Source organism: Protopterus annectens, chromosome 1.part1 (assembly GCF_019279795.1).
Source record: "Protopterus annectens isolate FY-2018-M chromosome 1.part1, PAN1.0, whole genome shotgun sequence".
NCBI classification, from domain to species: Eukaryota; Metazoa; Chordata; order Ceratodontiformes; family Protopteridae; genus Protopterus; species Protopterus annectens.
The window spans coordinates 817,515,613-817,540,612 of NC_056726.1; the positions used below are offsets into that span (position 1 = coordinate 817,515,613).

The 25,000-nt window shown below is 44.9% G+C and overlaps 1 protein-coding gene across 1 annotated transcript in view; it reads right to left on the reverse strand.

Moving 5' to 3' along the window:
• GTF2A1 (general transcription factor IIA subunit 1) overlaps positions 1 to 25,000 on the reverse strand; it is a 402,278-nt gene that overhangs the window by 342,870 nt on the left and 34,408 nt on the right. The window contains exon 2 of the mRNA XM_044078441.1: positions 20,768 to 20,863. Coding sequence (XP_043934376.1) covers positions 20,768 to 20,863 — 96 coding nt within the window. The remainder of the gene's footprint in view (positions 1 to 20,767; positions 20,864 to 25,000) is intronic.

The window sequence follows — 25,000 nt, forward strand, 5'->3', positions numbered from 1 at the left end:
GCATTAGTTAGGGATCTAGGAACTCGATAGTAACAGAGCCTTAGACCAACAAGTCTTCAAGATAGTAAGAAAATCCTGTGTGCTCAACTTATAAGCAAGGACATCGCATCTAGGCTCAGAGAGGTCATCATACCACTGTACTTGGCCTTCAGACGACCAATAACAGAGTATAAATGTTCCATTTGGTATCAGACACATGCAGCAACTGAATGTCTGCAAAGGCTCCTTACAAAAATTACACGAGGAGTAGTGTCCAATGCTGATCACCTCAAAGCCCTGTTTTACTAGGTATCATTACAGACGTCTGACAGATCATCTTTGCCAGGTATATAAAGCATCTCTGTACCCTGTTTTGATTAACTTTTTGTACATCCACAAAGTGAACGGCATCAGAACTGCTAGATTAAAAGGCCTAAATGTTGCCTCAGATATAAATAGAAAGTACAGTTTTGTACCTACCATAAATGTAGATGTTAGAGTGTATACCCTGCTGCAGTCATCACACTTGGGGTTATCCTGCCGTCAGGCGGTCCCGCAGTCGGTCCGAATTCCAAAGTCTTGGTCCGGCGTCGGTTGCTGTCGCTTCTTCCCTGAGGTCAGTGCGCCAAGGGTATATCAGAGGCATCCAACGCCATTTTCTTCAGTTTTTCTTGCCCCAGATGTCAGGTGCCCCCAAGTGGGTAGGCAATACATATTACTAATCAAAAATATACATATAAAATAAAAACAATACCTTCAGTTACCAGCAAATATACCCCAAGAAGCCCCTAATAGGTAGGCAAAAAAAAAAAAAATATATATATATATATATATATATATATATATATATATATATATATATATATATATATATATATATATACACATATATATATATGCTTTCTTGCCGCGCGGTGCCCGAAGCAGAAGCAGTTCGCAAGTGCTGGTCGGCCAGCTCCTGAAATTACGAAAATTTTGAAACCTAAGTCTTCTTGAAAGCTAAGTACCCCGCTGGGGAAACTTTTCTTGCCTCAGACCGATGTCAGACAAAGTTAATAATTGTATTTCATGTGGGAAGCAAATACCGCATAAGGATTTCCATTCCCTCTGTATACCTTGTTTAAGCCCAGACCACGAAGTCTCGGTCTGTCGCTTTTGTGCTACATTCAACAAACGCACCATTAAGCATCGGGCGGAGTTCGCCCAGCATTAATTTTGGAAAACAATTTAACTATATTATGTCGGATACTCCGACTCCAGTTTTGTCTAAAAAACGCAAAGATAAGGACCGACACACGAGGTCCGCGGCCTCTTCCGACACCACGCCAAAGCCGACTACACGTGGTCCGGTTCTCGGCGAGGCGCCTATGCAGCCCCTGACTACAGATGACACTTCACTGGCGGTGCCGCCTGTGCCCGAGGTCGCAGGCTCCTCGGCCCACACCCCGACTACAGATACCGAAGCCACTCTTGGCGTTGAACCTCAAAATGTGGACAGGTCTACCTCCACTCAAGGTGTCTTCAGACCTTCCTCTTCTTTTTCCATCAAGGCTTTCACTAAGTCTAAAGCAGCCATGCATTCTAAGAGACAAGCTTCACAGGGCCCATCTACAGGCCCCATGCCTAAAAAACAGATGCTTAAAATGGCTGAGGATTTAATTTCTCTTATCAGGGGTACTCAACCCCCACCAGACAAAAGGCCCAGAGTGGAGGAAGAATCCCCCTCCTCTGATCAGGGCTCCATTATTTCAGAGCACTCTGATGATCAGGAACATTCTTACTCCCCTTTTGAAGACTCTGATGCAGAGGAGTCCATTCCTTCAGTATCCCCCCCAGAGGATTACTCATTTGGATAAACTTTGCATACCTTAAGGGAACACTTCCACTGGGAAGGCCAAGATTATTCAGATTCCAAGAAAAGGCTTAGGGAATTTCTCTTGCTACCTCAGCACAGGCCTCTGGCTATACCTCCTGTCTTGGACATCCTAGATGATGTTTACTCGGAGGCCTGCCTTAACCCGGATTCTCTGCCTCCAGCCCCAGTCAAACCTGACAGGTACTACAGGGTTCCTGACTCACACCAATTTCTATACAAAAGCCATGCTGCTGACCCAGAAACCATCTCACAGGGCCCCAAGGGAATTAAGGCCTCCACTGCTAAAAATCCATTACCTTCAGAGAGAGATTCCAGATCCTTAGAAAGGTGGGGAAAAAAGGTATATACTTCGGCTACCTTAACCATGAGGGCCTTAAACTGTCAGTTCCATATGCTAAAATACCAACAGTTTTTGTTATCACAATTGAAAAGTAAAATGTCACAACCTGAACAACCAGACTTGGAGTTGCAGGATTTGATGCATAGTGCAGAACAAGTGGGTAAGCATACCCACATAACCACAATGTGGTTTTGATGCTCTAGAGGCCTCATGTAGAGCTGCTGTTACAGGATCAGTCATACGTAGACATGCCTGGCTCAAGGAACAAACCTTGCCTGATCATGTCAAAGCTAAATTACTAGATGCCCCTCTACAAAAGGATGTATTATTTGGTGCTGATGCTGAGGAGGTATTAAGGAAAATGGAGGAAAAGGCTAAATCAATGCAAACTGGGAAAGATTTTCTACAGGTACAACCCCCAACGTTTCAGTAGAAATTGGCCTTCAAAAAATTGGTCCTTTCCAGCCATGGACAGACCCCAAAGAGGTAGATACAGATGCCCGAGGGGCAGGGGACAATCCCAAGGATCGTTTAGAGGCAGACAATGGCAAGCACCAACACAAAGAGGTGGTGAGGATAACTCGCAATCTTTCAGAAAGCAAGCCCAATGACTTTCTCCTTTGCATGCCAAGCAAGACTCAAATGGCAACCCCCTTTGCATGCCAAGCAAGACTCAAATGGCAGCCCCCTTAGGAGGAAAACTGGCATTATTTTCAAAAAATTGGCATATTGTCACAAAAGACAAATGGATCCTGGACATTATAAACAGAGGCTACAGATTCCATTTTCACACCCTTCCAAAAATGAGAGGCATGCCAAACCTGCCACACAATCAAAGGGCAGAGGCACAAAGGCAAATTACAGATCTCATAAACATGAAAGCTATTCAAGAGGTACCTACGCACGAGCAAGGTCAAGGTTTTTATTCCAGACTATTCCTGGTACCAAGGAAGGGAAAAGATTGGAGACCTATTTTGGACCTATCTATCCTGAACACATTTCTACTCGTGCCAAAATTCAAGATGTTCACCCTACAGCAGCTTCTTCCCATGCTGGGCAAGGAGTCTTGGCTGGTAACATTGGACCTCAAGGAGGCATACCTGCATGTCCCAATCAGACAAAATTGCAGAAGATACCTCAGATTTCTTGCAGGTTTAACCCATTATCAATTCTCTGCATTGCCCTTTGGCTTATCTACTGCGCCCAGAGTATTCACGAAATGCCTGGCATCAGTAATTGCCTACTGCAGACTTCAAGGGATACAAATATACCCCTATTTGGACGACTGCCTGATCCAAGCGGACAGCAAGCACATTCTTCTGAAACATCTGGCTTATGTAATAATGTTGTTGAACTCTCTGGGATACACAGTCAACAAAAAGAAATCAAGACTAATACCCTCTCGGAAGATAATTTTCCTGGGTGCCAACTTGGACACAAACACCCAGATGGCCTACCTCACGCCAGAGAAGCAGGGGCAACTAACTCAATACTTCAGAACACTAGCAAATTGCACCAGGGTAACTGCAAGGAAAATCCTGCAGGCGCTGGGATTCATGGCATCTTGCATCTTACTAATCCCATGTGCAAAGCTGCATATGAGGAAACTTCAATGGTACCTGAAAAACCTATGGTCTCAACACAGCCACAGTTTGGAAACAATACCACTAATTCCATATCTGCAAAAGGAATTTCTGTGGTGGGCTCAAGCATGCCAAACAAACACAGGTCTTCCATTCAGCAAGCCTCAAGCAAATCAAGTCATCACAACAGACGCCTCGGACTACGCCTGGGGGGCGCACATGACAGATCGGTGCATTCAGGGCAAATGGTCCCAAAAAGAAAGGCACCTTCACATCAATCAAAAGGAAATGCTAGCAGTAATAAATGCTATTATAGCTTTCAAAGACCTTCTGCAACCAGGTCAACTATTGATAAGAATGGACAACAACACAGTTATGTGGTACATAAACAAACAGGGAGGAACACATTCATACCCCCTATGCAGACTGGCCATGTCACTTTGGAACATGGCCATGGACTTACAAATCGAACTACAAGCACAGAACCTGCCAGGCAAGGAAAACACGCTGGCAGACAATCTAAGCAAAAATATGACAGATCCACACGAATGGAAGTTGCATCCAAAAGTTTTTACAGAAATAATCCAAGCATGGGGAAGGCCAGACATAGATCTCTTTGCCTCCCACAAAAATCACCAATTGACAAAATTCTGCTCAAAGATTTTCCATCCAAAGGCCTGGAGAGTGGACGCTCTCTCTTTCAGTTGGACATCAATGACCGTTTATGCCTTCCCACCCCTTCCTCTGCTGCCCAAAGTTCTATTGAAAACCAGAGCAGACAGACCAAAGATGATTCTCATTGCTCCAGACTGGCGAAGACAACACTGGTACCCACTCCTGAGGAGCCTGACACATTCTCCACCATGGACCCTGCCTCTAATGCCTCTTCTCCTGACTCAGCACAGCTTCAAAACTCTTCACAGCCAGCTAAAAACACTCAATCTAGCTGCATGGAAGATTTCTTAGCATCACAACAGACCCTACTCTCCAAGGAGGTGCAGGATGTCATTTTGGAGGCCAGGAGGCCGTCAACTAGAAAAGCTTACTCCGCAAAATGGAAACGGTTTTGTGACTGGAATGAGAAAAAGGGCCAGGATCCTGGAAAACTGAATTTACCTCAAATACTACAGTATCTAGCTGAGCTGCTAAGCAGTGGACTTTCATTCTCCTCCATCAAAATCCATGCCTCATTCTCCTCCATCAAAATCCATGCCTCATTCTCCTCCATCAAAATCCATGCCTCAGCCATTTCTGCAGAATACAACACTGATCCACCCTTATTCTCACCCTCTCTTAAGACAGTTCCTCAGAGGGGCTAAGAATCTAAGACCCCCCAAGGAAACAACCAATACCTGCTTGGGATCTCAATTTCCTTCTAGAAAAACTGACCTTGCCTCCCTTTGAGCCAGCTGCCTCATCAGATTTGCAATATTTGTCCTGGAAAACAGCTTTCCTTCTGGCTATTACCTCAGCTCGTAGAGTTTCAGAACTACAAGCTCTCATGGCTGTGCAGCCTTTTATCATCTTCCATCAGGACAGAGTTTCCTTACGAACCAACCCGTCCTTTATGCCTAAAGTGGTATCCAGGGTAGCTTTGAATCAAGCCATACATCTACCTACTTTTTATCCTAATCCTCAAAACAAAGGGGAGAGATTACTACATTCCTTGGACATCCACAGACAACTGCGTTATTATTTGGACAGAACAAAGCCTTTCAGAAAATCAGAACAGCTCTTCGTGTCCTATGCTGTAGGAGCTCAAGGAAAGCCAATTTCCAAGCAGACAATCTCAAAATGGATAGCCCACTGCATACGCTTTTGCTATTCTTTTCATGGCAAGACTGTTCCTACAGGCATCAGATCTCACTCCACCAGGGCCACAGCTACCTCTGCAGCTTTCCTCAGAGGAGTTCCTACCAAAGATATTTTGGAAGTAGCCACTTGGAGTTCTGTGCATACCTTCTCCAAGCACTACAACTTACCATTATACTCCAAAACTAGAGCAGGCTTTGCCACTGCAGTCTTGCAGGGCATCCTGGCTCCTCCTAGTTCCATCTAGTGCCTACCACCCCTTTCTTAGCTTTGGGATTCTACCCATCTGTTATGACTGCAGCTGTATGCACGATGAACATAGTACAGTTTTGTACCTACCATAAACGTAGATGTTAGAGTGCTAATAAAGCTGCAGTCCAGATTTCCCTCCCTCCTTCCCCTCTTGGGACAGGCCTATTGGCTAACACCAATTCATACAACCTGATTGGGGTATTCATTTATGGTGTATTTGCTTGCAACTACTGTTTTTGATTATATTGCATTGTTTTACTACACAAATTTATGTATTGCCTTCAGTAGGGCACCTGACATCTGGGGCAAGAAAAACTGAAGAAAATGACGTCGGCTGGTTCCTTTATACCCCTGTCGCACTGACGTCAGGGAAGAAGCGACTACAACTGACGCCGGACCTAGACTTTGGAATTTGGCCGACCGAGGACCCGCCTGACGGCAGGAGAACCCATCTGTTATGACTGCAGCTGTATTAGCACTCGAACATCTACATTTATGGTAGGTACAAAACTGTACTTTCACCTGCAAGCACAATTCCTGCCAGGAAAGAAAAATACTCTGGCAGACGATCTAAGCAGAAATATCATGGACCCTCACAAATGGAAATTGAATCCACAAATCTTCAGCATGGTAATGCAAAAATGGGGATGCCCAGACATAGATCTTTTTGCCTCCCCACTGAATTGCCAGCTACAAAAATTCTGCACAAGAACTTATCACAAACAAGCATGGAAAGTGGACGCTCTCTTGTTCAGCTGGAAAAAACCTGAAAGTTTATGCCTTCCCGCCACCTAGACTTTGGAATTTGGCCGACATATATACATTCATATATACATATAGCTATATGAAAAAATAAAACAAAACCCTTAGGCACAAGCAAATACACCACAGAGGTAGTATAGGATAGAGTGGTAGAGATAAGTTCAGCTAGTTCAGAGGGGATGGAGGGAGGGTAACCTGGACTGCAGCAGGGTATACACTCGAACATCTACATTTATGGTAGGTACAAAACTGTACTATGTTCCTCGTGTTACCCTGCTGCAGTCATCACACTTGGGTAGAATCCCAAAGCTAAGGATGGGAGATGGAGTCAAACAGGGTTAGAGGAGGCTAGAAGGCCCTGCAAGACTGCAGTGGCAAAGCCAGCTCTAGTCTTAGAGTAAAGTGGTAATGTTTGGTGAAGGTGTGTACTGAACTCCAAGTTGCAGCTTCCAGAATACCCTTGGTTGGCACCCCCCTGAGGAAGGCTGTAGATGTAGCTGCTGCCCTGTTAGAGTGGGGGCTTATGGTAGCAGGAAAGTACAGTTGTGTACACCTACCATAAATGTAGATGTTAGAGTGTCTTCACTGTTGCAGTCATGACTGTAGGGGTTCTCCCCAGCCGGCAGGCAGCCCTCGTTCGGCCAGAATCCCAAAGTCTGGGTCCGGCGTCGGCTGTTCAACCCTGCTCCCTGACGTCAGAGCGCCAGGAGTATAAAGCTGACAGCCGACGCCATCTTCTCCAGTTTTTCTTGCCCCAGATGTCAGGAGTCCCAAAATGAAAATGGTCCCATAACCTTTGCAAATACACCTCAGAAGAATGGTGAAAAAAGGAACCACACAAAAGCAAAAATAAGAGGGGACAGGAGGGAGGGAAACCCAGACTACAACAGTGAAGACACTCCAACATCTACATTTATGGTAGGTGTACACAACTGTACTATGTTCAGTCATGACTGCAACAGTGAAACACGATGTAGGGTAGAATCCCAAAGCTGAAAGAAAGGGAGGTGGTCATAAAGAAGAAGGGGTGGCTAAAAGGCCCTGCAAGACTGCAGAGGCAAAGCCTGCCCTAGACTTAGTAGAGAGGTAAATTGTAGTGCTTAGAGAAAGTATGCACTGAACTCTAAGTTGCAGCTTCCAAAATGTCCTTGGTAGGAACTCCCCTGAGGAAGGCCGCAGAAGTGGCAGCAGCTCTAGTGGAATGAGTCCGAATGCTCCCTGGGATTTGCTTTCCATGGTGTGAATAACAAAATATGATTCCATGAGCAATCCATTTAGAAATGGTTTGTTTAGAAATGGCTTTACCTTGGGAACTTGAAGCATAAGAAACAAACAATTGTTCTAATTTTCTGATGTCCTTGGTTCTGTTCAGGTAAAAACGTAGCTGTCTATGTACATCCAAGGAGTGCAAGATCCTTTCCCCTTTATTTTGAGGAGTGGGGAAAAAGGTTGGCAAGTGGATAGTTTGATTTAAAGCCACTTTGGAAACCACCTTAGGCATGAAGGTCGGATTAGTCCTCAAAGATACCCTGTCTTGATGAAAAATAATATAAGGTTCCACTGCCATAAGAGCTTGTAACTCTGAAACTCTCCTGGCAGAGGTTCGTGCTAACAGGATAGCTGTCTTCCAAGATAAAAACTTGATGTCAGAAGAAACGGCAGGCTCAAAAGGAGGCAAGGTTAGTTTTTCCAAAACATAATTGAGATCCCAAGCAGGAATAGGAGGAGATCTAGGAGGTCTTAAGGTCTTAGCTCCTCTGAGGAACTGTCTCATGAGCTGGTGGGAAAAGATGGGAGTGTCTGTATTATAATGAGCAGAAATAGCAGAGGCATGGATCTTAATGGAAGAGAAAGAGAGACCCTTATGCAAGAGATCTGTCAAGTAAAGTAAAATTAATGTTAGGAAGAAGAGGATCAGAATCCTGAGCCTGCATCCAGGAACAAAATCTTTTCCATTTTCCTGCATAAGATTTTCTAGTGCTAGGACATCTGGCTTCTAAAAAGACATCCATAACCTGCTTGGGAAGGAAAGAAGAAATCAAAGGCCCCGGATTAACCAGGCCGCCAGGCTGAGAGTTCTGACATGAGAGTGTAGAACCTGACCCTGATGTTGGGACAGAAGGTTCGGAGACTGAGGTAAAATCCAAGGGTGCTCCAGGCATAGGTTTTTTAGAGTTGGATACCAAAACTGCCGAGGCCAATTCGGAGCCAACAAAATTATCATCTTGGGTTTGTCCTGTTTTATCTTCAATAAAACTCATGGAAGAAGAGGTAGAGGCGGAAAAGCATATCCCGAGAGGTTCCTCCAACTGAATGACAGGGCATCCACTTTCCAAGCTTCTCTGTGGAAAGTCCTGATGCAAAAATTCTGTAGCTGATGATTTAAATGGGATGCAAAGAGATCTATGAGAGGACATCCCCATACTGCTGTTATCATCCTGAATATTTTGGTGTCCAGCATCCACTCATGTGGATCCGAAAGGTTTCTGCTCAAACTGTCTGCCAGTAAGTTTTGTTTCCCTGGTAGAAACTGAGCTTGAAGATCCATATTGCAAGCTAGAGCTGTGTTCCATAAATCCATGGCTAGTCTGCAAAGGGGGTAGGAATAAGATCCCCCTTGCTTGTTTATGCACCACATAACTGTGGTGTTGTCTGTCCGTATTAGTAGTTGTCCTGGTTGTATGAGATTCCTGAAGGCCAATAGAACTTTCTGAACGGCCAACATTTCCTTTAAGTTGATATGCAGGTGCTTCTGATCCTTTGTCCAAAGGCCCTGCAGACAATTGCCCTGAAAATGGGCTCCCCAAGCATAATCCGAGGCATCCGTGGTTAGAATCTGAAAGGCAGGAGGTAGACGGAAGGGCTTCCCTTTGTTTAGAGCACATACCCTGGACCACCAAAGAAATTCCTTTTGAAAGCAAGGAAGGACGGGAATCAGTATGTCCAAACTGTGGTAATGCTGAGACCAAACACTTTTTAGGTACCACTGTATTTTCCTCATGTGTAGTCTTGCATATGGTACGAGAAGGATGCAGGAGGCCATGTAACCCAAAGCCTGCAGGAATTTCCTTGCAGATAGATGAGTTAGAGTTGCCAAGGCTTTGAAAGTTGATGCCAGCTGTAATTGTTTTTCGGATGTCAGAAATGCCATCTGGGTTGTAGTGTTTAGAAGAGCACCCAGAAAAGTTATCTGTTGTGATGGTGTCAAATTTGACTTTTTTATGTTTACAGAGAATCCCAGGAATTTGAGGAGGTTTAGTACAAAGTCTAGATGCTGGAGTAAGACATCCTTGCTGTCTGCCTGAATTAGACAATCGTCCAGATAAGGGTAAATTTGAATTCCCTTGAGTCTGCAATAAGCTACTACTGGAGCCAGGCATTTGGTGAAGACCCCAAGCAGTAGACAATCCAAAGGGCAGCGAAGAAAATTGAAAGTGCCTCGATCCGGCCTTGAACCTGAGGTATTTTCTGCGATCCTGCCTGATGGGAATGTGTAAATATGCCTCCTTTAAATCCAAAGTCACCATCCATGCATCTTTGGACAGCATTGGAAGTAACTGCTGTAGAGTAAGCATCTTGAATTTTGGAATCTCTAGAAAGGTGTTCAAGACCGACAGATCCAGAATGGGTCTCCATGAATTTTGCTTCCTTGGGACTAGAAAGAGCCTTGAGTAAAACCCTTTTCCCATCTCTGAGAGAGGAACCAGTTCTATGGCATTCATAGCCAAAAGAGCTTCCACCTGGTTTAAGGCCTCCGTCCATTGATGTTTTGGAAGGTCTGGCCATCCGCTTGGCCTTGGCAAAGTATGAAAATGGAATTTGTAACCTCTTAAAATCAGATCCAAAACCCATTTGTCCTGGGTTATTTGAGTCCAATTTTGATAAAAGAGAGAAAGTTTTCCTCCGAGAGGGGCTTCCAGGCAAGACGTTCCTGCAGCCCAACAGAGGGAGTCATTGAGTTTGTTTCCTTTGAGACTGTGGCCTGTCTTCTCCTCCCCTAGGGGTAGAAGCAGTCCACTGTCTTGGTCTATAAACAGGTTGTTTGAGGCCTCCCTCTGGAGAGTCTATATCTACACCTTTGAGGCCTGTCTGAAGAGGGAAAGGACCAGTTTTTTGATGGCCAATTCCTGCTAAATCTAGGAGGCTGTACTTGTAAGAAATCTTTAACTGTTTGCATGGATTTCACCTTATCCTCCATCTTTTTAATCACCTCTTCGGCTTTAGATCCAAACAAAACATTATGCTGAACAGGAGCATCCAATAATTTAGCCTTTACTTGTTCAGGTAAATTTTGTTCCTTTAGCCATGCATGTCTTCTAATGACTGTGCCAGAGGCTGCAGCCCTACAAGAAGTCTGGCATCAAATCCACAGTGTAAAACATGCTTCCCAACTTGTTCAGTGGCATGCAATAAGTCATGTAATTCCTTATCATCTGCACAGGCAGAAATGGAAGTAAATTTTTGTTTTAAGACAGACGAGAAATTGCTGATATTTAAGCATATGAAACTGACAGTTTAAAGCCCTAATGGACAAAGTAGCAGAAGTGTACACCTTTTTGCCCCATCTTTCCAAGGCTCGAGAATCCTTTTCAGTAGGAATGGGATTTTTAGCAGTAGTGGCCTTAACACCCTTAGGACCCTGAGAAATGGTTTCAGGGTCAGCAGTAGGATTCTTGTATAAAAACTGATGGGAATCAGGAACCCTGTAATATCTATCAGGCTTAACAGGAGCAGGAGGAAAAGAATCAGGGGTTAAGTTAGCCTCCGAAAAGGCATCATCCAGAATATCCAAAACAGGAGGAATAGCCAGGGGTCTATGTTGGGGAAGGAGAAGAAAATCCCTCAGTCTTTTCTTGGATTCTGAATACTCCTGTCCCTCCCAGTAGAAATGTTCCCTCATTTCATGCAGAGTTTCCCCAAAAGAAAAATCTTCAGGAGGAGAGGCTGAAGGAATGGAATCTTCCGCATCAGAATCCTCATAAGGAGGGAAAGAATATTCCTGATCAGAAGAAGAAACTGAGGAAACAGAAGCCTGATCAGAGGAATTATAATAAACATCCTGCCTTGGCCTTTTGTCTGGAGGGGGATGAGAACCCCTAATCATAGTAAGTAAATCCTCCGCCATCTTGAGTAACTGTTTCTGTGACTTAGGAGCCGGTTCAGAAGAGGCCTGTGTTGAAGTCTTTGACTTAGGAGTCTTTGCCTTTGCCTTTACTTGAAGCTGAGTAGGCCTGAAAACCCCTTCGGAAGCCGGTACCTGCACAGCGGCTCCGGACCCATCCGAAGGAGCATTGTTCAAAGGTCCTGCAACAGAGATATTTAAAGGCCTGGTTGGCTCCTCATGAGAGTCCGTTTCGGCCGTCGGTTCTGAAATGGCCGACGACAGGGGCTGTAAAAGCGCCTCACTGACGACGACCGAACCTGAAGCTGGCTCCACATGTGCGCTATCATCAGATTTGGACCTCGGATGCCTGTCTTTATCCTTGCTACGCTTGTGAACTCCGGTAGATGGAACCGTATCAGACGACATTTTGTAGTTAAAGCGCCTACCGAAGTAATGAAAAGCAAAATCGTACCTTCGCTTAATTGTACGTTGATTGAATCTAGCACAAAACCGACAACTAGCTACGTCGTGGTCAGGGCCTAAGCAAGGAATACAGTAAGAATGAAAATCCTTATGAGGTATTTGCTTCCCACATGAAATACAATTATTAACTTTTTCTGACATCGGAGTGGAGCAAGAAAAAAGTTTCCCCAACGGGGTACTTGGCGTTGAGTGGAGAAGAAAGTCTTCGGACCGAAGTAAATAGGAATATTCGTCAGGAGTCAACCGACCGGCACTTGCAAACTGCTATCACCGCATGGCAAGAAAGACTGGAGAAGATGGCGTCGGCTGTCAGCTTTATACTCCTGGCACTCTGACGTCAGGGAGCAGGGTTGAACAGCCAACGCCGGACCCAGACTTTGGGATTCTGGCCGACCGAGGGCTGCCTGCCGGCAGGGGAGAACCCCTACAGTCATGACTGCAACAGTGAAACACGATGAACATCTGGTTTTCCATGGTGGGTGTAGCAAAAACGTATGCAATGTCCTATCCATTTGGAAATGGTCTGTTTTGAGATAGCCTTTCCTTGTGATGCTGTAGCATAGGATACAAAAAGCTGGTCAGATTTTCTGAAAACCTTAGCTTTATCCAAGTAGTAATGTAGCTGCCTGTGAATGTCCAAGGAATGCAGGAGTCTTTCTCCTTTGTTCTGTGGATTTAGAAAGAAGGTGGGTAAATGGATGGTTTGATTTTAGAGCCACACTGGATACCACCTTAGGCATAAAGGAGGGGTTAGTTCGTAGAGAAACGGTCTTGATGAAAAATGAGGAAAGGCTCTACTGCCATTAGTGCCTGAAGCTCTGAAACTCTTCGAGCTGAAGTGACTGCTAGCAGCAGGGCAGTCTTCCATGATATAAACCTTAAGTCAGCTGAGAAAGCTGGCTCAAAAGGAGGTAGAGTGAGTTTTTCCAGAACAAAGTTGAGGTCCCAAGTAGGTGTTGGTGCTCTCCTGGGAGGCCTAATGTTTTTGGTCCCTCTGAGAAACTGCCTTAGGAGTGGATGTGAAAATAAGGGAGGATCCGTGTTACAGTGAGCAGAAATAGCTGAGGCGTGGATTTTAACAGATGAAAAAGAAAGCCCTTTGTGTAACATCTCAGTTAAATATTGCAGAATCTGAGGTATGTCAGGCTGAATGGTATTTTGGCCTTTAGCTTGGTTCCAGGCGCAAAACCTTTTCCATTTGTCTGAGTAGGCTTTCCTGGTGCTGGGCCTCCTGGCCTCCAGAATAACATCCATAACAGCTTGTGAGAGAGGAGCTGGCTGGTTGCTTAGGTGATTTGCCATGCAGCCAAGTTTAAGGTTTTGAGCTGGCTGTGTAGAATCTGATTGTCTTGCTGTGTGAGCAGGTGGGTAATTTGTGGTAGAATCCATGGTGGGCCCTGGGCCATATTCCTTAATAGTGGGTACCAGTGCTGGTGTGGCCAGTCTGGGGCAATGAGTATCATTCGGGGTCTCTCCATCCTGACGTTCAGTAGCACCTTTGTGAGAAGGGGTAATGGAGGAAAGGCATATACGGTTAGCATTTTCCAACTGAATGAGAGTGCGTCCACTTTCCAAGCTTGATGGTGAAAAGTCCTTGTGCAAAATTGTGTTAGCTGATAGACCTGTTTGCCAGCCCTCAAAACTATGTCTGGGAGCCCCCATTTTTGAGCTATCATTGTGAATACTTGTGGATCCAGTTTCCACTCGTGGGGATCCATGATGTTTCTGCTTAGGTCGTCTGCCAATGTGTTCTTTTCCTGGCAGGAATTGAGCTTGTAATTGAACTTGGTAAGCCAGTGCTGTGTTCCACAAGGTCATTGCTTGCCTGCATAGAGGGTAGGAGTGTGTACCCCCTTGTTTGTTTATGTACCACATTACTGTGGTGTTGTGCTGTCCTGGATGTAAGAGGTCCTTTGAAGGCTGTCAGAGCATTTTGTACAGCTAGCATTCCTTTTTGATTGATGTGCAGATCCCTTTGATCTGCAGTCCATATGCCTTGAATGCACCGTCCTGCCATGTGTGCCCCCCAGGCATAGTCCGATGCATCTGTTGTCATAGTTTGCCTGGCTGGGGGTAGGGTGAAAGGCTGACCCTTGTTGAGGTGATATGCCTGTGACCACCATAGAAACTCCTGTTGAAGGCAGAGAATGAGAGGCATCATTGTTTCCAAGCTGTGGCTGTGTTGAGTCCATATGCTTTTTAGGTACCATTGTAATTTCCTCATATGCAGTTTTGCAAATGGTAGTAGTATGCAAGATGCCATGAAGCCAAAGGCCTGCAGAATTTTTCTTGCAGGGAGTTGGGTCTTTGCTGCCATTGTTCTGAAGTATTGAGTTAATTGTAGTTGTTTGTCTGGCGTCAGATAAGCCATCTGGGCCGTTGTATTCAAGCTGGCACCCAGGAATGTCATATTTTGTGAGGGCACTAGTTTTGATTTCTTTTCGTTTACTGTGTACCCTAGTCAACTTAGAAGATGTTTTACAAAAGCCAGGTATTGTAAGAGAATGTCCTTGCTTTCTGCTTGGATGAGACAGTCGTCCAGGTATGGGTATATTTGAATTCCTCTTTGTCTGCAGTATGCAATTACTGGTGCCAGGCATTTTGTGAAGACCCAGGGCGCAGTAAATAAGCCAAAGGGCAGTGCAGAGAATTGGTAATGGGTTGAACCTGCAATGAAACTGAGGTATCTTCTGCAATTTTGGCTGATAGGGACATGCAGGTATGCCTCCTTGAGGTCCAACGTTACTAGCCAAGCTTTCTTGCCCAACATGGGAAGAAGCTGCTGTAGTGTTAGCATCTTGAATTTGGGTATTTGCAAGAAGGTGTTTAAAATTGAAAGGTCCAGAATGGGTCTCCAAGCATTGTCCTTTCTGGGGACTAGAAAGAGCCTTGAGTAAAATCCTTGGCCTTGCTCCTGTGTAGGTACCAGGTGAATGGCTCTCATGTCCATGAGAGCTGTAATTTGTTTTTGTGCCTCTGCCCATTGACTTTGTGGCAGGTATGGCATTCCTTTTATCCTTGGCAAGGTGTGGAAATGGAATCTGTATCAGTGTGAGATAATGTCTAGGACCCATTTGTCCTTTGTGACAATGTGCCAGTTGCCTGCAAAAAGTGCTAATTTTCCTCCCAAGGGAGCTGCCAAGAGAGTTTTGCTTGGCAGTTTGAGGTTTAAGTCACTGTGTTTGCCTTCTAGTAGTTTGGGACCTGTCCTCTCCTCCCTTCTGTGTTGCAGTGCCCCATTGGCGAGGTTTGTAAGGGATTTGTGCTTGTCCTCTGCCCCTTGGGCGCCTGTATTTACCCCTCTGTGGTCTGTCAGAAGCTGGAAAGGACCAATTTTTTGTTGGCCAATTTCTGCTGAAGCGTGGGGGCTGTACCTGTAAGAAATCTTTGACCGTCTGCATAGATTTTGCCTTATCCTCCATTTTCTTTAAAACCTCCTCTGCTTTAACCCCAAATAAGACATCCTGCTGTAAGGGTACATCCAGTAACTTTGCTTTAACATGATCAGGCAGAGATGGTTCCTTTAACCAAGCATGCCTATGTATAACAGACCCAGTACCAGCTACTCTAGAGAAAGCTTCCAAGGCATCAAAACCACATTGTAAAGTATGTTTGCCCACCTGTTCAGCTGCATGCAACAGATCTTGCATTTCCTTGAATTGAGACTGTTGAGGGTGCATGTCCATCTTTTGTTTTATTTGAGACATTAGGAATTGCTGGTATTTAAACACGTGAAATTGACAATTTAGTGCTCTCATAGCTAGAGTAGCTGAGGTGTAAACCTTCTTCCCCCACCTATCTAGTGCTCTGGAGTCCCTTTCAGAGGGTACAGGATTTTTAGCCATAGAAGTCTTAGCCCCTTTGGGACCCTGGGAGATTGTCTCTGGATCAGCAACAGGGCTTTTGTATAGGAATGTGTGTGAGTCAGGCACTCTATAGTATCTATCTGGTTTGGCTGGAGCAGGAGGCAGAGAATCTGGATTTAGACTAGATTCTAAGAAAACATCATCCACAATGTCCAAAACTGGGGGGATAGCAAGAGGTCTGTGCTGGGGGAGTAAAAGAAACTCTCGGAGCCTTTTCTTTGAGTTGGAGTAGTCCTGACCTTCCCAGTTGAAATGTTCCCTCATGGTATGTAAGGTTTCCCCATAGGAGTAATCTTCAGGGGGAGAAGCTAAGGGAATGGAGTCTTCAGCATCAGAATCTTCATAAGGGGGAAAGGAGTAATCCTGTTCCTCAGAGGAGCCTGAGGAAACAGTCACTTGATCAGAGGAGGCATAATCCTCCTCTTGTCTAGGCCTTTTGTCGGGGGGGGGGGGGGTTTGGGAACCCCTGATCAAAGAAATCAAATCTTCAGCCATTTTAAGCATTTGTTTCTTAGGCATAGGGCCTTGACCTGGAGACTGAAGTGTAGGCTTTTTTGATTTTAGAGGAGTCTTAAGCTTAGCATAAGATTTTATGGTGAGAGTAGTCGGTCTGAAGACACCTTCAGGAAACCGAAGGTGTTTCTAAAGCACTGGCTTCCCCTACTGCAATGTCGTCGGTAGGGCCTAAAGAAAATGGCTGCGTCGGCTTAGAACTCTCTGCTGGGGGATCCGAAGCGGTCTGGGGATCCAATTCAGCGGTAGCCAGGGGCTGCGTAGGCACCTCACTGAAAACCAGAGAACCGGCGACCAGCCCAGCAGAGGCCTCGGAGTCTGGCTTGGATCTAGGCTGCCTGTCTTTATCTTTGCATTTTTTATGCACGCCGGTAGTCGGTTGCTCCGACGGCATAGTGTAATTAAATTTTCTACCAAAGTAGTGTCATGCGAAATCAAAGCGTCGCTTTATAGTTCGCTTATTGAACCTAGCACAAAACCGACAATCAGTGACGTCGTGGTCTGGGCCTAGGCAAGGTATACAAAAAGAATGAAAATCCTTATGAGGTATTTGCTTCCCACAATAAATGCAATTGTTAACTTTTTCTGACATCGGACTGAGGCAAGAAAAGGTTCCCCAACGGGGTACTTAGCTTTGAAGACTTCAGACTGAAACTCGGTTCGAAAATCTCAGGTGTTGGCCGACCGGCACTTGCGAACTGCTTCTGCTTCGGGCACCGCGCGGCAAGAAAGACTGAAGAAAATGGCGTTGGATGCCTCTGATATACCCCTGGCGCTCTGACGTCAGGGAAGAAGCAACAGCAACCGACGCCGGACCAAGACTTTGGAATTCGGGCAGACTGTGGGACCGCCTGACGGCAGGATAACCCGAAGTGTGATGACTGCAGCAGAGTAACACGAGGAACATCAGGCTGCAGACACAGACATGTTTCTCAGATAATTCCCATTTTCTGTAATAGATTGCCATCCATTTCAGAGTGCCTCCCCTCAAGTGCAACTAGGACCAGTGGATGGGTAACTGGAAATTCACCACTGGTCTAGTGCCTACATCTCTGATGGACAGAGGCAGTCGGTAAGTAAAAACCCCTACATAAATCAGACTTCTGGGTCACATTTAGGTTACATGGCTAGGCTTACAGGGGCCTAGTATGCACATATGAACAAAGATCTGCCCAAACACAAAAATTAAAAAAAATGGCTCGGAAAGTAATCTGACATCTTAAATTATGAACTGTGGCTTTCCTACAAGATGTGATGGCAAAGCACCCATTTGCAGAGTAAAAGGCAAATTACAGCTCTACAAGTATTTTCCCCAAACGGAAGCACTAGTGGTTCAAATCTGATCCACAGTGTCAGTGCAAAACCGACAAGTGGTCAAGGAAGTGTCCAATGGAAAACTGTGTAAGTGAAAGTTTGAGTTATTCAGCAATCTCAATCAAGTGGCTAATCCCTATTGACCAAGTTTTTCCTGCTTTGTTTTATGAATATCAAAGCTTAGTCCAAGGTAAGCAAAGGCATGTACTCCAATTCTTTACTTGGATTTAAAATTGCAGTTAAAAGGCATCAGTTGCTACATGAAGTAACAGACCTACAAGATACCCTTTAACTGCCCCTACCTTAAAAAGGCATCCCTGATTTTGCCACTGAATTTTACTGTGCACTGCACAAAATGCATCCTCTTGCTAAAGCTAAAGCTATTACACAGCACAAAACGCCATGGCAAATTCTAAAGGGGAAGGTGTTGGCCCACTTGCAGACAACTCTACATTAAGGATTCTAACTAGCAAGCAGATTTGTTCAACATTTACTAAACCACAAAAGGCCACCACCACTGCTAAACAAGCTGTGCAAACTACTATACCTCACAGGAGATATGGAACAATATGAGGTGGTCCAATTTAAAAAAGATGTTTGGGGGGGGGGGGGAGACACAACCAGACGCACATTACAAAATACAATGTGCTACAATTTTTACAGTCTCACATTAAACCAATTCAGTTCATGGTATCATCTCTACAAATCAAACACACAGTAAGATAAAAGATGGTACATAGTTGTTTCATTAGTCAAATCCTTCCTGCAGTCCTTCCAGTGTTAAAAGCATGCGGAAAGACCAAGTTGCACCAAACATCCTTTAACAGCTAAAATAAATGCAATTCTTGTATTACTAGAAGGATGGCTTACGATTTAAGACTCGGTTTCATAAAAAAATAAATTTTTTCAGTATGGTCTTCATTGATTGGCACTGACTAACCAAACTTGGTTCATGTTCAGTAAAATCAACAATGACTGTTGAACCCACTGAATTTCCATTTTGCAGTTCATTTTTTATTTAAAGATTTAACTTTTTGACAAATTAAGTATCCATTTGTCCACACCCCCACTGTGCTGTAGAGCACAGCAGGGAGAAAAAGTGCTCTCTAAAGGGGGTGAACAGGAAATTTCCAAGGGGGCTCCATTCAAGGTGGACCTTGTTCAGGCAGGCACCCCAATCTCTAGTTCCAACACATACGTAGAACTTTGAGTGTGTCCAGCAACAGCATACCCAACAACTCATACTGCAGTGACTGGAATCCTGGTCTATGTCCGTTTACTAGCCCCACATCCTTGCATGGGAGCTAATATATGTAATCCTGCTGTTTATGTAACACGCCAAGGCCTGGTTGGGAAATCAGAGCATTAAGGGTTTTCTCTCTCTTGACCGACATGTATCCCAACCCTGTGTAAGTGGGGGGGCTCAACTGACCGACTGAGAAAGTTGCATTTGGCTCCTCTGGGATTAGAATACAACATCTGTACTGGGGGGGGGGGGGCATAACTTTTCAACCAGTTTTTAATAAGTCTGTGGATAGTTTGAATCATAAGGTTGTACTCGTACTTCTTAGCCTGCAAGTGCAAGAAATTTGGGGGAAGTGGGGGCTAAACGCCCAAAAACAGGGAAACAATTTAAATATTGCTCTTACAAACTTAGAAAATGAATATACTAAAAAGGTTTGGCATTTGTATACATCTGAAATTCAAATGTAGATTTAGTCACCTCAGTCTCCAATGATTTTCCCCAAAGCCTCATATTTTTTGAGTAACAGAGTAAAAATGAGGCAAACATTTTGTCAGTCTGGAGGTATGGTTAGGCTCAAACAGCAGCCCATGTTATCTTATGAATGCATGCAATTTGGCCAGAAACCTGAACAGTTCTTAGTGGCATCTCATCAGTTCTAAGGAACAGTTAAACTCTTATTTATGTATTTTTTTCTCAATATGTACCCACATTTTCTTGATGATTTACATGATTTTCAAGCTCAGATATTCTGGACTACAATTAAGGCCTTACATTACCTACTTGGCATATACACTAATGTTGCAATATTAAAAAAAGAAAAGATTACTAGATAAAAGGTTTCCTGGGAGCCAAACATAAAATGCTCAGTTTGGCTGGGCTTTGTTTCTGCATGTCTGCCTTCCTCGTTTCTCATTTACAGGACTTCACCTGAAAAGGTGTAATCTGGAATCCTGACAAGGATTTTACATGAAAATCAAATATATTAGTAATCACAAGAATTTACAAGGTGCAGAATCTTACAAAACTGGCAATAACAACCCTAAGCATAGAAACTGGAGATATTATGTACCACAACCCATGAAGGGTATTTCTGCAGTCAAGATACGTAACTTGTACAGTCATCACAAATTTTAACACTTAAATGCACAATAAAATGTAAGCTGCACTGAAATGTCCCAAAGTTTGTTACATATACAGACAAGAAATGCTTAACAGAGTAGTGAAAACAAAAGTACTGGACACTGCTAACATCTGAGAAACAGCTTAGTACCACCTACAGTGATGGGTCATGAAGACATTGATAGCCCTGTTACACACTTCTCAAGAAGGTGCCGCTGAAGGATCCGCTGAAGGATCTAAGCTGTGGTTGGCACATGCCTACAATGGAGCTTACTGCAAGAGATGCACAGGAGGACAGACACCGTTTTGCTGCCAAGCATAGCTACTTCATTTCATTATGCACAATACTCAGGTTTCAAGTTCTGTACACTTCCAAAATGCTCCTACATTTTCCTGTATTACTTGTAAATCCATCCATTTTGCAAAAAAGAACCAATTTCTAACACAAAAAAGTTAGAACAGTGTTAAAAAAAAAAGTGTCATGCCAAGTCCTGTCTTGTTCATTTTACTTCCAGTACAGTTAAGCCTAGCATTGTGTAAAATCCTTACCATGCCAGTTGTGTTCATGTGCTGTATCAGCTTGGAATCTTGCACTATCACTTGTGGTTGAGGTGCTAGAAAGAAATTCCAATAGTATTAGCTTCGCCAAAAGCTTGACATACAACTGGACAAAATATTAAGTTATATGGCAAAAGGAAATTTGAGATAGTTGGGGAATAGACACTTTAAAACAATGCCTAGAATAGTAACTACTGTAAAGATGCCCATGGAAGCTACACATCACAGCATCCATTTCAAAATCTTCTTATATTTTTAAGATCACATACAATTCCACGCACATGAATCCTCATGCTAATCTTCTAACCATGTCAAATTTCAATGAATGCCATATTGTTTACGGTTTTAAAACCAATTAAGCTACACAATCTGAGCCCATGAAATTACCTCTAACCTTTCATGTTCTCTGAAAGTCTAACCACCCCCCTTATATTTCGTTGTATGTTTGGTCCCTTTAATCCCATGCAGCATACTACTCTGGGGAGTGTATGACACATACACGGTTTTCTTGTCTGAAACCGTTATCTGGACTTTGGAAATTTCTAACTGGCAGAAGCAAAATCAAGATGGTTAGATTGTAGCCAAATGTTTTCAGCAGAGGTTTCAGTCACTTACTGTAAGCGAGCAAAAAATTTTATTTTCATTTCTCTTGGTAACTGAAATCTTGTTTAAGTGTATCAGAGTAGAATTTTTTTGTTCATTCTTTGGATGACTTTTCCATTGCTAACTGGTACTGTTATTCACTCCAAGACAGACTTTTTGGCAATCAGCTATCATAATACTGGCTGGTACACACAGAGGTCAAACCTTGTTATCAGACTGGCAGTCTAACTGGTTGCAGTATACCATGAACACACATAAGGGGCACAGTCACTTGGAAGTCTCAAATACTACTTGTAAGTGGACACTGGGCTCCAACTGACATGGGTGAAGCCATGGGGGTTCCATGGTAACCCTCTCTGTCTCTGCGTGTCTCTGCGTGTCTGTCTCTGCGTGTCTCTGCGTGTCTCTGTCTCTGCGTGTCTCTGTCTCTGCGTGTCTCTGTCTCTGCGTGTCTCTGTCTCTGCGTGTCTCTGTCTCTGCGTGTCTCTGTCTCTGCGTGTCTGTCTCTGCTGTCTCTGTCTCTCATGTTCTGTCTCTGCGTGTCTCTGGTTCTGCGTGTCTTGTCTCTGCGTGTCTCATGTGTCCTGTCGTCTCTCTGCGTGTTCTGTCTCTGTGTGTGTGTGTGTGTGTGTGTGTGTGTGTGTGTGTGTGTGTGTGTGTGTGTGTGTGTGTGTGTGTCTCTGTGCGTGTGTGTGTGTGTGTGTGTGTGTGTGTGTGTGTGTGTGTGTGTGTGTGTGTGTGTGTGTGTGTGTGTGTGTGTGTGTGTGTGTGTGTGTGTGTGTGTGTGGCTGTGTGTGTGTGTGTGTGTGTGTGTGTGTGTGTGTGTGTGTGTGTGTGTGTGTGTGTGTGTGTGTGTGTGTGTGTGTGTGTGTGTGTGTGTGTGTGTGTGTGTGTGTGTGTGTGTGTGTGTGTGTGTGTGTGTGTGTGTGTGTGTGTGTGTGTGTGTGTGTGTGTGTGTGTGTGTGTGTGTGTGTGTGTGTGTGTGTGTGTGTGTGTGTGTGTGTGTGTGTGTGTGTGTGTGTGTGTGTGTGTGTGTGTGTGTGTGTGTGTGTGTGTGTGTGTGTGTGTGTGTGTGTGTGTGTGTGTGTGTGTGTGTGTGTGTGTGTGTGTGTGTGTGTGTGTGTGTGTGTGTGTGTGTGTGTGTGTGTGTGTGTGTGTGTGTGTGTGTGTGTGTGTGTGTGTGTGTGTGTGTGTGTGTGTGTGTGTGTGTGTGTGTGTGTGTGTGTGTGTGTGTGTGTGTGTGTGTGTGTGTGTGTGTGTGTGTGTGTGTGTGTGTGTGTGTGTGTGTGTGTGTGTGTGTGTGTGTGTGTGTGTGTGTGTGTGTGTGTGTGTGTGTGTGTGTGTGTGTGTGTGTGTGTGTGTGTGTGTGTGTGTGTGTGTGTGTGTGTGTGTGTGTGTGTGTGTGTGTGTGTGTGTGTGTGTGTGTGTGTGTGTGTGTGTGTGTGTGTGTGTGTGTGTGTGTGTGTGTGTGTGTGTGTGTGTGTGTGTGTGTGTGTGTGTGTGTGTGTGTGTGTGTGTGTGTGTGTGTGTGTGTGTGTGTGTGTGTGTGTGTGTGTGTGTGTGTGTGTGTGTGTGTGTGTGTGTGTGTGTGTGTGTGTGTGTGTGTGTGTGTGTGTGTGTGTGTGTGTGTGTGTGTGTGTGTGTGTGTGTGTGTGTGTGTGTGTGTGTGTGTGTGTGTGTGTGTGTGTGTGTGTGTGTGTGTGTGTGTGTGTGTGTGTGTGTGTGTGTGTGTGTGTGTGTGTGTGTGTGTGTGTGTGTGTGTGTGTGTGTGTGTGTGTGTGTGTGTGTGTGTGTGTGTGTGTGTGTGTGTGTGTGTGTGTGTGTGTGTGTGTGTGTGTGTGTGTGTGTGTGTGTGTGTGTGTGTGTGTGTGTGTGTGTGTGTGTGTGTGTGTGTGTGTGTGTGTGTGTGTGTGTGTGTGTGTGTGTGTGTGTGTGTGTGTGTGTGTGTGTGTGTGTGTGTGTGTGTGTGTGTGTGTGTGTGTGTGTGTGTGTGTGTGTGTGTGTGTGTGTGTGTGTGTGTGTGTGTGTGTGTGTGTGTGTGTGTGTGTGTGTGTGTGTGTGTGTGTGTGTGTGTGTGTGTGTGTGTGTGTGTGTGTGTGTGTGTGTGTGTGTGTGTGTGTGTGTGTGTGTGTGTGTGTGTGTGTGTGTGTGTGTGTGTGTGTGTGTGTGTGTGTGTGTGTGTGTGTGTGTGTGTGTGTGTGTGTGTGTGTGTGTGTGTGTGTGTGTGTGTGTGTGTGTGTGTGTGTGTGTGTGTGTGTGTGTGTGTGTGTGTGTGTGTGTGTGTGTGTGTGTGTGTGTGTGTGTGTGTGTGTGTGTGTGTGTGTGTGTGTGTGTGTGTGTGTGTGTGTGTGTGTGTGTGTGTGTGTGTGTGTGTGTGTGTGTGTGTGTGTGTGTGTGTGTGTGTGTGTGTGTGTGTGTGTGTGTGTGTGTGTGTGTGTGTGTGTGTGTGTGTGTGTGTGTGTGTGTGTGTGTGTGTGTGTGTGTGTGTGTGTGTGTGTGTGTGTGTGTGTGTGTGTGTGTGTGTGTGTGTGTGTGTGTGTGTGTGTGTGTGTGTGTGTGTGTGTGTGTGTGTGTGTGTGTGTGTGTGTGTGTGTGTGTGTGTGTGTGTGTGTGTGTGTGTGTGTGTGTGTGTGTGTGTGTGTGTGTGTGTGTGTGTGTGTGTGTGTGTGTGTGTGTGTGTGTGTGTGTGTGTGTGTGTGTGTGTGTGTGTGTGTGTGTGTGTGTGTGTGTGTGTGTGTGTGTGTGTGTGTGTGTGTGTGTGTGTGTGTGTGTGTGTGTGTGTGTGTGTGTGTGTGTGTGTGTGTGTGTGTGTGTGTTGTGTGTGTGTGTGTGTGTGTGTGTGTGTGTGTGTGTGTGTGTGTGTGTGTGTGTGTGTGTGTGTGTGTGTGTGTGTGTGTGTGTGTGTGTGTGTGTGTGTGTGTGTGTGTGTGTGTGTGTGTGTGTGTGTGTGTGTGTGTGTGTGTGTGTGTGTGTGTGTGTGTGTGTGTGTGTGTGTGTGTGTGTGTGTGTGTGTGTGTGTGTGTGTGTGTGTGTGTGTGTGTGTGTGTGTGTGTGTGTGTGTGTGTGTGTGTGTGTGTGTGTGTGTGTGTGTGTGTGTGTGTGTGTGTGTGTGTGTGTGTGTGTGTGTGTGTGTGTGTGTGTGTGTGTGTGTGTGTGTGTGTGTGTGTGTGTGTGTGTGTGTGTGTGTGTGTGTGTGTGTGTGTGTGTGTGTGTGTGTGTGTGTGTGTGTGTGTGTGTGTGTGTGTGTGTGTGTGTGTGTGTGTGTGTGTGTGTGTGTGTGTGTGTGTGTGTGTGTGTGTGTGTGTGTGTGTGTGTGTGTGTGTGTGTGTGTGTGTGTGTGTGTGTGTGTGTGTGTGTGTGTGTGTGTGTGTGTGTGTGTGTGTGTGTGTGTGTGTGTGTGTGTGTGTGTGTGTGTGTGTGTGTGTGTGTGTGTGTGTGTGTGTGTGTGTGTGTGTGTGTGTGTGTGTGTGTGTGTGTGTGTGTGTGTGTGTGTGTGTGTGTGTGTGTGTGTGTGTGTGTGTGTGTGTGTGTGTGTGTGTGTGTGTGTGTGTGTGTGTGTGTGTGTGTGTGTGTGTGTGTGTGTGTGTGTG